This window comes from Suillus paluster, assembly GCF_016628075.1.
Source record: "Suillus paluster strain FC165 chromosome Unknown EDB91scaffold_142, whole genome shotgun sequence".
Lineage (NCBI taxonomy): Eukaryota > Fungi > Basidiomycota > Agaricomycetes > Boletales > Suillaceae > Suillus > Suillus paluster.
Window position 1 is genome coordinate 14,997 of NW_024537702.1, and position 13,459 is coordinate 28,455.

At 49.2% G+C, this 13,459-nt stretch overlaps 5 protein-coding genes across 5 annotated transcripts; 3 read left to right on the forward strand and 2 right to left on the reverse strand.

The window, feature by feature from the left end:
* Nucleotides 1-178: 178 nt before the first annotated feature.
* On the reverse strand, nt 179-3,566 carry EDB91DRAFT_1171776 (ANTH domain-containing protein). Its single transcript, XM_041320232.1, has 9 exons — nt 3,483-3,566; nt 3,327-3,425; nt 3,149-3,275; nt 2,787-3,097; nt 2,626-2,737; nt 2,425-2,576; nt 2,231-2,375; nt 2,006-2,183; nt 179-1,953 (listed from the first exon to the last, which is right to left on the reverse strand). Exons 1-9 carry the CDS (start codon nt 3,546-3,548, stop codon nt 396-398), a joined length of 2,748 nt encoding a protein of 915 aa, XP_041170205.1. The 5' UTR covers nt 3,549-3,566; the 3' UTR covers nt 179-395.
* A 117-nt stretch (nt 3,567-3,683) lies between these two features.
* On the forward strand, nt 3,684-6,594 carry EDB91DRAFT_1171778 (glycoside hydrolase family 47 protein). Its single transcript, XM_041320233.1, has 9 exons — nt 3,684-4,393; nt 4,448-4,568; nt 4,618-4,793; nt 4,854-4,962; nt 5,031-5,130; nt 5,192-5,290; nt 5,339-5,922; nt 5,972-6,141; nt 6,194-6,594. The coding sequence occupies exons 1-9, from the start codon at nt 4,080-4,082 to the stop codon at nt 6,345-6,347; spliced, it is 1,827 nt and encodes a 608-aa protein (XP_041170206.1). The 5' UTR covers nt 3,684-4,079; the 3' UTR covers nt 6,348-6,594.
* A 64-nt stretch (nt 6,595-6,658) lies between these two features.
* On the forward strand, nt 6,659-8,944 carry EDB91DRAFT_1270383 (uncharacterized protein; the record flags this gene model as incomplete). The annotated part of the gene is made up of 11 exons (XM_041324564.1): nt 6,659-6,711; nt 6,776-6,862; nt 6,915-7,027; nt 7,076-7,274; nt 7,321-7,453; nt 7,503-7,859; nt 7,911-7,965; nt 8,018-8,045; nt 8,097-8,248; nt 8,301-8,514; nt 8,569-8,944. The coding sequence occupies 11 exons, from the start codon at nt 6,659-6,661 to the stop codon at nt 8,780-8,782; spliced, it is 1,605 nt and encodes a 534-aa protein (XP_041170207.1). The 3' UTR covers nt 8,783-8,944.
* On the reverse strand, nt 8,836-11,124 carry EDB91DRAFT_1240028 (P-loop containing nucleoside triphosphate hydrolase protein; the record flags this gene model as incomplete). Its single annotated transcript, XM_041321948.1, has 9 exons — nt 8,836-9,111; nt 9,162-9,712; nt 9,761-9,897; nt 9,944-10,120; nt 10,174-10,235; nt 10,292-10,483; nt 10,534-10,606; nt 10,658-10,827; nt 10,885-11,124. The coding sequence occupies 9 exons, from the start codon at nt 11,122-11,124 to the stop codon at nt 8,836-8,838; spliced, it is 1,878 nt and encodes a 625-aa protein (XP_041170208.1).
* A 233-nt stretch (nt 11,125-11,357) lies between these two features.
* Nucleotides 11,358-12,902, forward strand: EDB91DRAFT_1240029 (uncharacterized protein; the record flags this gene model as incomplete). The annotated part of the gene is made up of 6 exons (XM_041321949.1): nt 11,358-11,431; nt 11,499-11,577; nt 11,628-11,847; nt 11,900-12,182; nt 12,232-12,424; nt 12,477-12,902. 6 exons carry the CDS (start codon nt 11,358-11,360, stop codon nt 12,900-12,902), a joined length of 1,275 nt encoding a protein of 424 aa, XP_041170209.1.
* Between the last annotated feature and the right edge of the window lie 557 nt (nt 12,903-13,459).

Genomic DNA, 13,459 nt, shown 5'->3' on the forward strand with positions numbered 1-13,459 from the left:
TCCTGAAGTAGGTTAGACACCTGTAATGGTAAGGTTGGTGGCGGTAAAGAACAAAGTGCAGCCAGCGCCAGGAAGCGTGGATTGTTGACGCGGTTTCTGATCACGGTAACGGTGGCTCGGGGTCTTTGATGCTGCCACTCAACGTTACTGGAGTCCTCAAACTCGTCAAACTCATACTGCATCAGCAAAAAATTGGTATTCAAGACGCTTGTACAAGCTCGACTACTAGATTACAAAAGACGAAAGCTAAGAAGGAATGAATGGGAGGTCCAGGCAATGTGATATCCGTGAGCGTAAACGATAGTGGGGGGGATCTTGAGTGAGGGATAGCGATAGGAGACAAAATTGACAAAGAATAGATGCGTGAATTAGACAGTAATAAGTCGTGAGCAAGACTAAATAAGCGACGTTGTCCCGCTTTGCTGCTGGAAAGGCTGCTGCGAGGGATCCTGGGCACCAGGATATCCAAAAGCACCCCTTCCATAACTGGATCCAAAGGATGAGGATCCGTTGATTGCGCCAAACTGTGGCAGCGAGCTCATAGTGGATAGCATAGAACCGCCCCCGGCACTTGGCGAAGACGTGCCATACATCGTAGCCCTGAAAGGGTTAGCTCCACCGGCTGCCCCGGTTGCCTGGGGTCTAAGACCGACCCCGAGCGTGGGCCTTGTATCTGGCTGTGCATTAAAGGCTCCAAAACCAGTGGGCTGCTGTCCGATGCTTGAAACGCCAAAAGGAGAAGTTGTCCCGTTCGGGGCTGGTGCGGAAGGCGGGTTACTAGGCGTACCAGTGACACTGGGAGTAGTGGGACCGGACTGGGGTATTGGAGGCAGTGATTCCAATAACGATGCCCCAAAAGATGACGTCGGTTTAAATGGCTTGATGCCACTGAATCCGGTCATTTGGGGCTTCAGCTGGCCACCTGGAGCCGAGATGGAAGGAGTGGAAGAGGTGATGGTGGCACCAGTAGGTTGCGTGGACAGCGGCGAAAAAGAAGAAGACAGGGAAGACGATGCAGTTGATGCAGTCGTGGTGGAGGATGAGCTTTCAGGGTTGAGTAGTCCAAACTCGCTAGGGCTAAAATTACTGTCCTCTGATTTCCGGCCGAACGCAAAGGACGAGGCAACACTCGATATCGACGACTCGCCGCCTGACGTTCCAAAAAAGCCCGTCTTTTGTGGCTGTTGAGTCTGAGGCGGTGCATAATCAGCGGAGGGAACATTGTTCGAGCTTCCGATACCCATCGCCAGCTCCATCAGTGTTGGTGGCTTTGGCACTGGCGGAGCTGGTGTGATTGGCACACCGAACGGATTACGTGAACCAGTCTGATGGGATTTGACAGGTTGTGCTACTGGCGGCGAGGTTGAAGATGCCTGTGTTGCCCCAAAAGTTGTGAGGGGGGTCGACGCAGGCCGAGTAGGGACGTCAAATGATGTACGTATCCCATTGATCTGTCCAAACGGTGTACTCGAGGGAGGTGCCTGCATAGCAAATCCATTCGATGACTGTGCAAATGATGGCTGAGATGGCTGAGGCTGGGAATTTAACTGGAACGGTGTGTTTGTTTGCCCAATAGGCTGCGATGGAGGCGAGAAGGCATTGGTTGCCGCAAAGTTGAAAACTGGCGTGCCTGACCCCTGCAGCATCATACTTTGTCTAAACGGGTTTGCTCCAGTAGCTTGAGGCTGCAAGAAACCTGCGCCTTGTGGCATCGCAAATCCAGTAGCTTGTGGTTGCAAGAAGGTGGAGAAAGGTCGATGTTGATGTTGAGAAGGTGGTGGTTGCATACCAAAGGCGTTGGGCTGAACTGACTGGAAGGACTGAGGGAAGGCAGTGGCTTGCGGTTGAATTTGATCAGGGAAACCGAAAGGTTGACCTTGGAAAGCACCGGTCATTTGTCGCTGAACGAAAGGATTGGGTGCTGGCTGTTGACGGAGGTAATTGGAGGTTGGGCTGTGGGAAAATTAGTAAGATCCTTGGGATATCGCCGTGACTCGTGGCTTACCTGCCACTCGTAGGATTGATCCTGGTGGGTTTATCTTCCTCGATAGAAGCAAAGAAGTCGTCCATAGCCCGACTAGCTTCAGGTTTGGGTGCGGGGTTGGAAGCTTGAGTGGATGACCTATTTGATGGGGCAGATGTGGATGCAGTAGATGTGGATGGCGTCGCTTGTGACGATGAAGCTGGGGAGAAGTCAGATGAATAACTCTCTGAAAGTAGACCAAGTCACCTTTAGGCGCTGAAGATGGAGTCCCACTGCGACTTCTGCCGTTCTTGTCAGCAGCTTCTTTATTTGTCCTGTACTCAATTCTGTTCTGCTCGAAATTGGGGTCGTTCAGGTATTCTTGGAGTGCACCCGCCAATGATACAGGAGCCTGTTCGTATATGTGAGTGGTCTAGAAAGGACAGGAAAGCTCTACTTACATGCTTCAGGGTCGGGATTGAAACATTTAGTAAATTCTGCAATTTCTTGGCGACGCCCAAGTACTCCACCACTCGCTCTGTCTGAGTGCAGAAGTGTCGATATATGGACAGGGCCTGCTCGGCGTCAACCTTTGTCATCTCGAAATAGTGTTCTAGGATTACATTTAGCGAAAAAGTGACATGCGGGACCGATAAACCAACCTAATACATTGATGACGCCTTCATTGCCAGCCTGGAAAAGAATAAGTAAATCCTTGACGAGCATCCGTAGCGCAGTTATTGTCAATTCATCTTCCAAATCGTCAAGATAGAACTGATGGATACTGTGAGTGACGTTGGCAGTGTCGGACGTGTAGGCGTACCCTGCACTCCACCAGGGTGTCAATCATTGTTTGCACGGTCTTGGTCTCACGGAGTAGGCCCTTGTCCACAGTCATGACCCGCAATTTCCTTCCCATGATGGTTTTACTCCTCTGAGGACCCTTGGACTTTGTGGATGCTGACTTTGGGGCACTGGTGTATGCCATATCCTCTTCGATAGAACTGTTGACGCGCATGTCACGATTAGACTCTGCTTGAACACGAATCGCATCGTGCTTCAAATCACGATATGCGTGTATGCGAGAGTCCAAATAAACTGCATAGTGCTGGAGATTCTGGGGAGCGTGGTATCCTTGGCAAAGCGTCAAATAAGTGGGTCTAGGAATCGATAAGTAAGACATACCTTCCCAGTTACCTGCGGAGACATTTTTCAGACGGAGAACTTCCGACGAAGATAGATGAGACAAGACGTTGTCTGTCGCTCCATTGCGAATCATGGTGTGGAGCACGATCAGTGCCTTGAACACAACCTATGTATATCATCAGCTGTGCTCGAGAGTGCGAGAAATCAGGGAACAAACGATGGCATTGGGTTCGCGAAGGCGGGGAACGAGCGCTTTGCAAACATCATGGACAGCCCCGTCTTCAGACCAAGTAGCTGCAATGATGGGATCTAGGTACTAGGGGATACGAAAGTTAGCGAGAAACCAAATTACAAGTGGTATTGAAATATATACCTTTGCCTTTGGAGGGGCGGCCTTTGGTTTACAGGCTAGCTTGACTGTCTTGTCGAAGCTAGACATTGCTCGAGGATGATGTTGAGCATAACATTGGTATATTCATTTCCCAATTCTCATACGACTTCAAACTCAGCTCCGCCAGCTTCCGCTAAATTTATACTATAAAATAATCAGAAACCAAGATAAATATTCAGATATATTCCCAGTAACTCTTGTAGTAGTTTCGTATCGCTTTCCGTTGCATCTGAGCACCTTCTCAATCAACGCTGAGCAGTTGCAGTGTTTTCTGAGTTGTTGGTTTCCTGATTTGCTGACTTTGCCACGTGCACGTGGTCAATTTATCTACCTCGGCTGTACTGTATGCACTTCCCTTGCGCTACTAGTTTAAAACTTTCCCCTCGTCGTTCTCCTAGACTCCTGGTCGATTAATTATTGTACCAGAGTTATCTGGTGCTCCTGGTTTACTGCCTTCTCGTTGGTCGCGGGCTCGCTTTCCACCCCGTATCCACCTACCGTGGGTGTTCCGGCGGAGCAAGTTCACTAGTTGCACCACCCGCTTACAGGCTTCCCTGGGCCCATCTCTTACTCTCAACTATGAATTTTCCTGCTGGCCTCCTACGAAACAATTCAGCTGTCTCATCACTTCGTCGCAGAGGAATCTCCATTCGTCATGTCGTGTTCGCATTTGCCCTTTGCATATCATTACTGACAATCTACTTCAACTACCTCCCACATACCGGCTACTCGTTTTCCACCGATGTCATTTACTACTCTCAAGAGACACCAGGCGTGTGGGCAGAAAGATCCGTCCAAGTTAGAAACGCATTCTTGCATGCATATCATGGTTATGAACGCTTCGCTTTCCCGAGGGATGAGCTTTGTCCCGTATCGAACGGCAGTATCGATAAGTGAGGCTACAAATGCCTTCTATCACTTCGCATCTACTCACGTAACACAAAAAGTTTCAATGGATGGGCCGTCACTGCAGTTGACTCCCTTGACACGATGCTTATAATGGGCTTGGACCAAGAGTATAAGCGCGCAATGTCAGCCGTACACAATACAAACTTTTCCCTACCAACGGTGAGCGGCGTTCCTTACCATCTTTCAGCGATGCTCAAGTTGCACATAGAATACCCACGTGCCATTCTTTGAGACCGTCATACGTTACCTTGGCGGCCTCCTCTCCGCTTATGCACTGAGTAAAGACGACATATTGCGCACTCGTGCTGATGAACTTGGCACAATATTGTCTCCTGCATTCAACACTTCCAGTGGTTTTCCTACGTTTTCCGTAAACACAATCCGGTAATCCCCTATTATTATCAGCTGATATCGTTTCTGTATGCCTGATTGTGATTGATTTAGAGGTACCCACGACGGACCTAAAATCGGAGGCTTGGCAGAAATTGCAAGCTATCAAATGGAATACGCGTATCTCGGTAAGATTACTGGTAAGAAGGAACATGTCGATCGAGTGAGTTCAAAATCAACTCTACCCCGCATAGGGTGGAGCGTATTCCATTCTGAACAAACACCGCGCAGGCTACGACCGCCACGCGTAACTTTTACAATGCCAAATTGCGAGACCACGGCGGTATGTATCCGATGCATTGGAATTTGTCGTCGGGACAGTCAAAAGACGGTGCGTGCGCAATGCATAGTAGATAGCAAACACCCGCTGACTGCGTTCTTGTGATGACCAGCACGCCTTTCCGTTGGTGCAGCTTCCGACAGTGCTCACGAGTACACCCTCAAGCAGTACCTAATGACTGCTCGCAAGGACAAGGCAAACCTTGAGATGTGTAAGTTTTCCCTTACCAAACTCGTCTCTGCTTATGTATACTTCATAGACCTCCGCTTCACCTCCCACGTTTTTAATAACTTGATGTTCATCTCGCCGAACCGCCACCTTCTGTATGTCACGGATTCAAACTTGTACATGAGCGGTAATCGCCCCTCACACAACTTCGAGCACCTATCTTGCTTTTTCCCTGGCCTACTCGCCCTTGGGGCTCACACTCTTCCGCTTAACAATCTCGAAGAGGTTGGACTAAACTTCACCGAGCTTGCGGATGACCTGCTTCCCAAACACAAGATGGGCTATGAGGAACTCGCCTCGTTCAATCTTGCAGATTTGCACCTATGGGCTGCCGAAGGGCTAGCACAGACCTGTTACCTGACTTACGCCGACCAGCCGACAGGGTTGGGACCCGATGTCGTCACTATGCTATCTGGCGGCGTACGTCCCGAGATACCGTGGATGGACGCTATGCAAGACTGGAAGGCATCTGGTAGTAAAGGTCCCCCACCTGGAGTAGGAGATAAGCGCCCTTGGGTAGGAGATGTCACCAATAGGAATGCGCGAGAGCGTGAGATGGCCTTCGCCATGAGAGACTATCACATTCGGAGTGCTGTGTACCAACTGCGACCTGAGGCAAGATAATAGGTCTTTGATGATCGCGTCCTGACATCCGCTTTTTCAGACTGTGGAGTCGCTTTACATCCTCTATCGCGTCACTGGCGATGTGAAATGGCGGCACCGCGGATGGGCCATCTTCCAGGCCATCGAACGCGAAGCGAAGACTCCTTCGGGGTACGCCAACGTTGGCAAGGTGCACTCCTCCGACCCAGAACAGCTTGACTCGATGCCTAGGTTCGTGCCTAACCGCGTCTCCATGTATTTGTTTCTCATGTCGTCACGACAGCTTTTTCTTGGCCGAAACTTTGAAGTATCTCTATCTTCTCTTCCGAGAAGACGACATCGTGCCCTTGGATCAATGGGTGTTTAATACGGAAGCTCACCCACTACCTGTCTTTGAATGGACTCAAGAAGAGAAAGAAGCTTATGGTGTGCCATGATATGTACTCTAGACGTCCCCGCTATCCGGCACTTACGTTACACGACCTATCAGCATGGCGATCTTCGTTAAATAATTCTCGCATTGTGTCGTTATCGTTCACCGTTTTCTATCGTGTCCTTTTTTAAAGCTACTAGCATACATAGCTCAAGCTACTTTGGGCGGGCTCGTCGAGGGGCTAGTTGGTGGGCCGGCCGGTCCGGAACAAAGTTTATCATGATAGAGTCTGTTCACTTAGCTGTTAGACGGAATGGGAGTTGATTGAGGGGCCACCAGCGTCAAAGATCCTTCTCTCCATCTCTCTGCTCCATCATGTCAAATTTAAAACAGGGCGAGTTTGTTGGGTCCCTTGATTGCGGCACGACGTACGGCTATTGATCTTCCTCGTGATTACTGACTAGTCAATGACGGCTGGGCCCATGTTTGCAGTTCCGTGCGGTTTATCGTCTTTGACCAGTACGCAAACATCGTCTCTCAGCATCAATCGGAGTTCCCGCAGTATTACCCGAACCCAGGGTGAGTCCAATTTCTAATCAGACACTCGATCCCTTACAGGCGCTGCACGCAGGTGGCATGAGCACGACCCTGAAGAGATACAACAAATCTCTGAGGAGTGCATCGCCCAGACTTGTGAGAAACTCGAGCAAGCGGGATGGGCCAAGGAGAGCGTGAAAGTGATCGGTACTTGCGTTCATCCTCCCCAAAAGGTTCATCTATCATGAATTGCAGGGATTACGAACCAGCGTGAAACCACTGTTGCATGGAGTCGGAGTACTGGTAAACCTCTATGCAAAGCTATCGTTTGGACCGATTCTCGTACCAAGAACACTGTCGCTCACTTTGAGCACCTCTTGGCTACGACCGGACTCGAGGTGGAACCTGGACAGTTTAAGAGCGGAGAAGAAGGTGTTGAAGCTCTACGTGACATGTGAGTGGTGTAGCTGTTGAGGCTCTAGCTACTCACTTGAGGGTAGTACGGGCCTAAAGCTCTCGACGTACTTCTCTGGGATCAAACTTCGATGGATGATTGACAACCACAGTGAAGTCCAGAAGGCACATGACGAAGATGATCTACTTTTCGGAACAATCGAATCGTGGGTTGTTTATGTAGGTATTCCACCTCGATGAAAGCAAGCATGTGCTGATGTACGCGCAGAATCTTACAGGTGGGGTCCAGGGGGGCATTCATGTTGGCGAAGTAACGAATGCATCTCGCACCCTTCTGCTAAACCTACACAAGCTTACTTGGGATGAGCGGTTGCTGAGGTTTTTCGGTTTCAGACAGTCGATACTACCAAAACTTGTGTCTTCTTCAGAGGTGTATGGTCATCTGTCTCTCGGCCCACTGAAGGCAGTCCCTATCGGAGGACTCGTCGGGGACCAGCAAGGCGCTTTGGTGGGAAACCAGTGTCTCCGACAAGGAGAAGCCAAATGTACATATGGTACGGGTGCGTTCCTCCTGTTCTGTACGGGAAAGGACATTGTCAAGAGTGGTCATGGACTTCTGAGCACGGTAGAGAGCTTTCTCGTGTTTCGCTCACTAATGCTTACAAGTATTCGAAAGGTGGCCTACCAGCCCGGTCCAGGGGCCGCACCAGTCTATGCATTGGAAGGAAGTAGTAAGTGTGTTAATATTATCTACTTCTACGCGCATGCGATTATCTTGTGCAGTCGGAGTTGCTGGAAGCGCCATCAAATGGTAAGACGCAAGTCACCTTGGTCTACCGCATCTCTTGAGTATCCGTGTCAGGTTGCGAGACTCTATGGGCTTTATCAAGTCCGCCAGCGAGATAAACACGTTGGCAGCTTCAGTCCCTGATACTGGGGGCGTGTATTTTGTTACTGCTTTCTCTGGCCTCCTCGCACCATATTGGGACCCCGGTGCTGCAGGCCTGCTTATCGGTACGCCGAATTCACCATTTCCCATTGACATAATGGCAAATTTCGAGGGCAGGATTATCCTCGTATACCACTCCCGCACACATTGCTCGTGCGACGATGGAAGCCAATGCTTTCCAGACCCGTGCAGTTCTTGAGAGCATGAAACTTGATTCAAGCACGGAGCTCAAACACCTTAAGGTCGACGGAGGGATGACCAATGGCGATGTTTGTATGGAGATATTGGCAGACATCGGCGGTTTCGACGTTGTCCGTCCTGATATGAGAGAGTATGTATACACTTGTAACCAGAACGGAGGATATCACACTGACTATTGAAACAGATCAACAGCGCTAGGTTCAGCCCTTCTTGCTGGCTCAGCCATCCGGCTATTTGGTTGGGACATATCTAAGCCAGCGACGTTGGCGGAAGTCAACACCAAAGGCAGCCGAACTTTCAATCCTCACATGCCCGAGGAGGATCGGGAAAGGGGGTGGACTGCATGGCTGCGTGCCGTTGAGAGGTCAAAGGGTTGGGATGAAGGTGTTTCCGAATGAGATGGAAGTGATACCAAAATTTGAATACATCTTCACTACCGGCCGGTGACAAACTACCGAAACTTTTTCAGAGGATCAGATTTTTTCTTCCCACCGCGACTTCCGCCCCCACCTCTGCCCCCACGACCACGGCCGCGACCGCGTGCAGAAGACTTTTTGAATGGCACAAAACCAACTGTGGGCTCTTCAGCTTCAACAGCTGGTGCTGAAACTAGACGAGGAAGCAAGTATTTTGGTATATGTTTCATATGAGCCTGAACCCTGGTGGGATGTAAAGGTTTGTCATGGCGTAAATATTCGAGATCGAGTGGATTGTCCTCAAAATGTGCCTGCAGTCCATTAGCGATGCAGAAAGTAAAACGAATCTTAGTGTACCCACTTTGAGTTTTTCCGAGTTGATAATCTCAGCTTTAAGTTCCTTGATCCTAGCCTCCTTGATAGCGCTTCTTGTCACAGACCGTAGCGCGTCGTCCATTCGATACCGGAATGCCTCCACTTGTTTCATATCGAATTTGTACTCTTGTATTTTGGAACCCCGGGCTGCCTGTTGTTTTTCGATCTTTGAAAAGACAGCCTCGTCATTCTTTGCGCTTTCAAGGCAACCGACAACCTTGTTTTTACCCCATTGGTCTTTAGGAACGACATAGGATAATGACATGCCTGCCCGCCCAGCGCGGGCAGTGCGGCCTACGCGATGAGTATATGACCGAGATGACGTGGGTAGATCGAAGTTGAGCACACAAGCAACGTCGACAAAGTCCACTCCACGTGTAACGCCATACTCTTTGTCAGACTTCGTACGGCGCTTCGGTTTCTTTGATTTGGAAGGGCCAGGTTGAGGAGCATTGTCAGGATGCTTCCGCTTTGTAGACGTAGGTTCAGGTTGGACATCTTCGTCTGGGTTTGTCCGTGCGCGTTGTGTTGGCGTCACTTGGGAGCCATTAGAAGCAATGGAAGTTCAAAACAAAGATAACCTACATTCGTCGCCAGCATCGTCCTGAAGTCCATCCTCCTCGGTTTCATCGTCGGAATCGGCTTCTGCGCTGGTCGCGTTTTCGTCAGTTGCAATGATGTAGTCGTAAACGCCCTTGTTAAACTCCTGCACTGTATGGTATCTATAAAATGTTGAGCGCGAAGACACGTATCACAGGTCCCTCCCACCTAGAATTGAGGGGAAGCTCAGAATTTAGCACACAGCTTTTTATTGAAAATTGTTCCAAGAAGAGTTTCAAGCGATAGCAGCGGTCGACGTCGTTGACAAAAAGGATGCATTTGCCCTTTACGAGGCGGAGTTTAAGGATGACATATGTGAGAAGGAATTTGTCGACTTCGGAGCACCTAAGAGAGGTAGGAATTAAGCAAGTGACGAAGCCATGTCATGCAGGACTTACTGAACAGAATATTGGCTCAGGAGTGATGCCTCATCCTCATCCTCCTCCAGCTTCAGGATAGCCTGAAGACCGAAGTTAGCATGAAACAGAGAAAAAGTCGGTGAGACGATGAGCTCACTGGACTACGAAGAGCCAGGCCCTTCAGTGTCTCAACATCATCTGTCATGGTTGCGCTCATCAGGAATGACTGATAAACCTTTGGAAGATATCCTCCGGTAAAAATTTGTCGAACGTCCTCATCGTGCCCATAGGACAAAATGAGATCAGCCTCATCAATAACAAGGGATTCCAGTGAAGAGAGGTTCAAAGTCTGGATGGGTATGAGGTACACCTTGTATGTACTGTGAGATCCTGACACACCTTTGATTGAAGCAGCCCGAGGGCACGAGAAGGAGTTGAAATGACGATGTCTGGCTTATCTGCAAGAAGTGCACTAGATACTCGAGTCATAAGCAAGCGATATGAACAGCAGAAACGATCTCACCGTTGCAGATGTGTAGAGGAACCAGTTGCCGAGTTAACAACGATAACCTCCTTCTCGCAATAAGTGAGGAGGCTTTGAAGGCATGTTGTGACCTGTTCGGACAGTTCGCGAGTGGGCACAAGAATTACAGCACGCGTCATTTGATAACCTTCATCTGAGTTGGATAATGACTTGTGGCAAAAGTCAATGAGCTTTCAAAACGACTGATCAGAATATGATACACCCACAAATTTCGCACTCAGAATTTTCTGCACGATCGGAATACAATATGCAGCCGTTTTGCCGCTGCCTGTCCGAGCTCTTGCAAGGATATCGCGGCCTTCAAGTGCAATGGGCAAGGCTTTTGCCTGGACGAGGGTTGGGCGGGCAAAGCCCATGTCTGCAAGGGCGCGCAGTATCCGGGCATCTAGTAGATGAGAAAAAATAGAGAATGTTGACTTAGAGTCAACCAGTCGTGCCTCCACCATTGTTGCGTCTTCCAAACAGCTTAATGGAAGATGGATGAAGACCGTGGTCTCTTCCCAGTAATACTCGTTGCAGAGTTGTGGTCGATATTTCAAAAGCAGTGAACTGCCCAAGAAAGGTATGTTCCCGCCATAGTTCCCGCCGCCCGCCATTATCTCTCAATCAGAGTCTGGAATGAAGATGCTCAACGTCTTCATTATTTCTCCCTGACTATTTTATACTGTGGTTCATCATCATGAGCGACGCGGAACATATTCGAATTCGTGAAGACGACTCGAAATCTACTGAAGGCAAGGTATTATGTGGCGTGTACGTGCATTTGAACCATGTCATCTCGAGAACTTATTTTTCAGATGCTATTTGTTTCTCTCTGAAGCTGCCGTAGACAGTTTTCTAGGTATACGTGCCCGGTGTGCAATGTTTCTTACTGCAGCCTGACGTGTTTTCGCTCAGAGGTAGGTACATAATAACTTATGCTGAATGACAAGACAATTGATTTGTGCAGGCTCATTCCCAATGTTCGGAGACATTTTATCGAAAGGAAATACAGACCAGCATCAAACCGAAGTCTTCGAAAACACATGAGGAGAGGGAAAAGATGCTCGAGTTACTGAAGCGCCTCGAAGACCAAATTCAAGAGGAAGATAGCAACCTGCTGCGTGACCAGGACGAATCCGACAGTGACGCCAATGATCTTATCTGCAGATTTGCTGGTGTTGATATTTGTGCGTGATCCTAATTCCTTACCTAGTTCGTAGCCAACTGCTGTCGGTTTAGCTTCAGCATCATCCGATGAATTACTCAGACTTTTGACCAAGGAAGAAGTAGACAAGTTCTTCAATGCACTCAGAGACCCAACCAGCCAGCTGGCCCAACAATTACTTTCTAGTGAGGAACTGCAGTCTGTGAGGCTTGAGCCGTGGTGGGAGGCTCCTCTGGAAGGATCTCCAAGCGGGGGCATGCGATATGGATCCAAACCTGCCCTGATGGAAGTCCCGCTCAACCTGATAAAGCGTCAGTCTAGTAGTCCCGCTCTGATGTACAACATTTGTGCTGTCCTGTGAGTCTTTAAACTCTGCCATAACCAGGTGATGTCATGATCGTGATAGTGTTGCTTATACGTTTGCTACCCGCCATCTCTCCGTTTCTCCGCTATCCTCGGCGGAAAACGATGCGTCAGATGAAGCGGAGGCGCGTAGAATCATCTCGCAAGCAGTTCCGTTTCTAGTAGCTCATCAGTCAAAAGTGCTGTACTCAACGTTGAGCAGTGCCGTCACTGATGTGTGTTCACGCTTTGACCCTGTATGTCTTGATTTGTTATTAATCACCGAGGTGGTACTCAATCCTGTTAAAGGGCACCGTGGGCGCTGAATCCTTATCAGTACTCTCGCATGATCTCTTCATCATAGTGAGACCGAGAAGAGTGGTCGCCGCATCTTCCGATATCAACTCATTAAATGATCACGCGTCTGTTACATTATTAGCCGCACTTTCGGACCTCTCTAGGCTTTTCGCCCCACGCTCAATTGGGGTTCCTAGTCACATCCAGATGAAGCTTAGATTTTACGCCGCTCAAATCCTCTCCACGCCTCAGGTCGCCCTTCGTGCACTTGCAAACGAACTACAAGCTTACACACAGGCCGTGAAGGCGGAGGCAGGACCGATATTAACCGATCCTCGTCTCCAGAAGCACCTCGACGCCTCGCAGCCAAAGCCCGCATCCAATCTTGATATCACAATCAGCAGCCGAAGTCAGCCATTGATTGAGGAGTATCCTTAGTTGTGGAGGTCCAGTTTAGTGGTTAATCGATGATTCCTGTTCGTTCAAATGTGGTGTTTAAAAATACGCGCAGCATATGGTGGTGATGTATACATATATGATCGTAAGTCCACGGACTCCGGAGACGTGGGCAAGAAATTTAAAACATTTTATTGTTATTGACAAGCTAGCTTATACATGAACAGACAGGGTGCCTCTAGTCTGAGGCCAGATCGGAGCACATTGTGACCCGGAGTATTATTGGAGGATGTGATTGCACCTCCGGGTATTCCAATATTGTTCTAACATATTCCATCGTCAGAGTGCGCTCTCTGATTGCGAATCTGGGGGCCATGCATGGTTTCGTAGACAGTAGAAACCTGTAGAAACGGGCCCGGTGACAGCGGTGGCTGTGACCAACCTGCATCCGCATCAGGAGGCCCGATTACCTGCCAGTGAGGACCCTCCCAGTCATGAAAACTAGACAGCATATTTAACATTCACAAGCATCACTAAATTCCTCCCAGAGCATTCTCTGACCCGCCAACATCGTCGACGGCGACCTCACCTCAAATTCA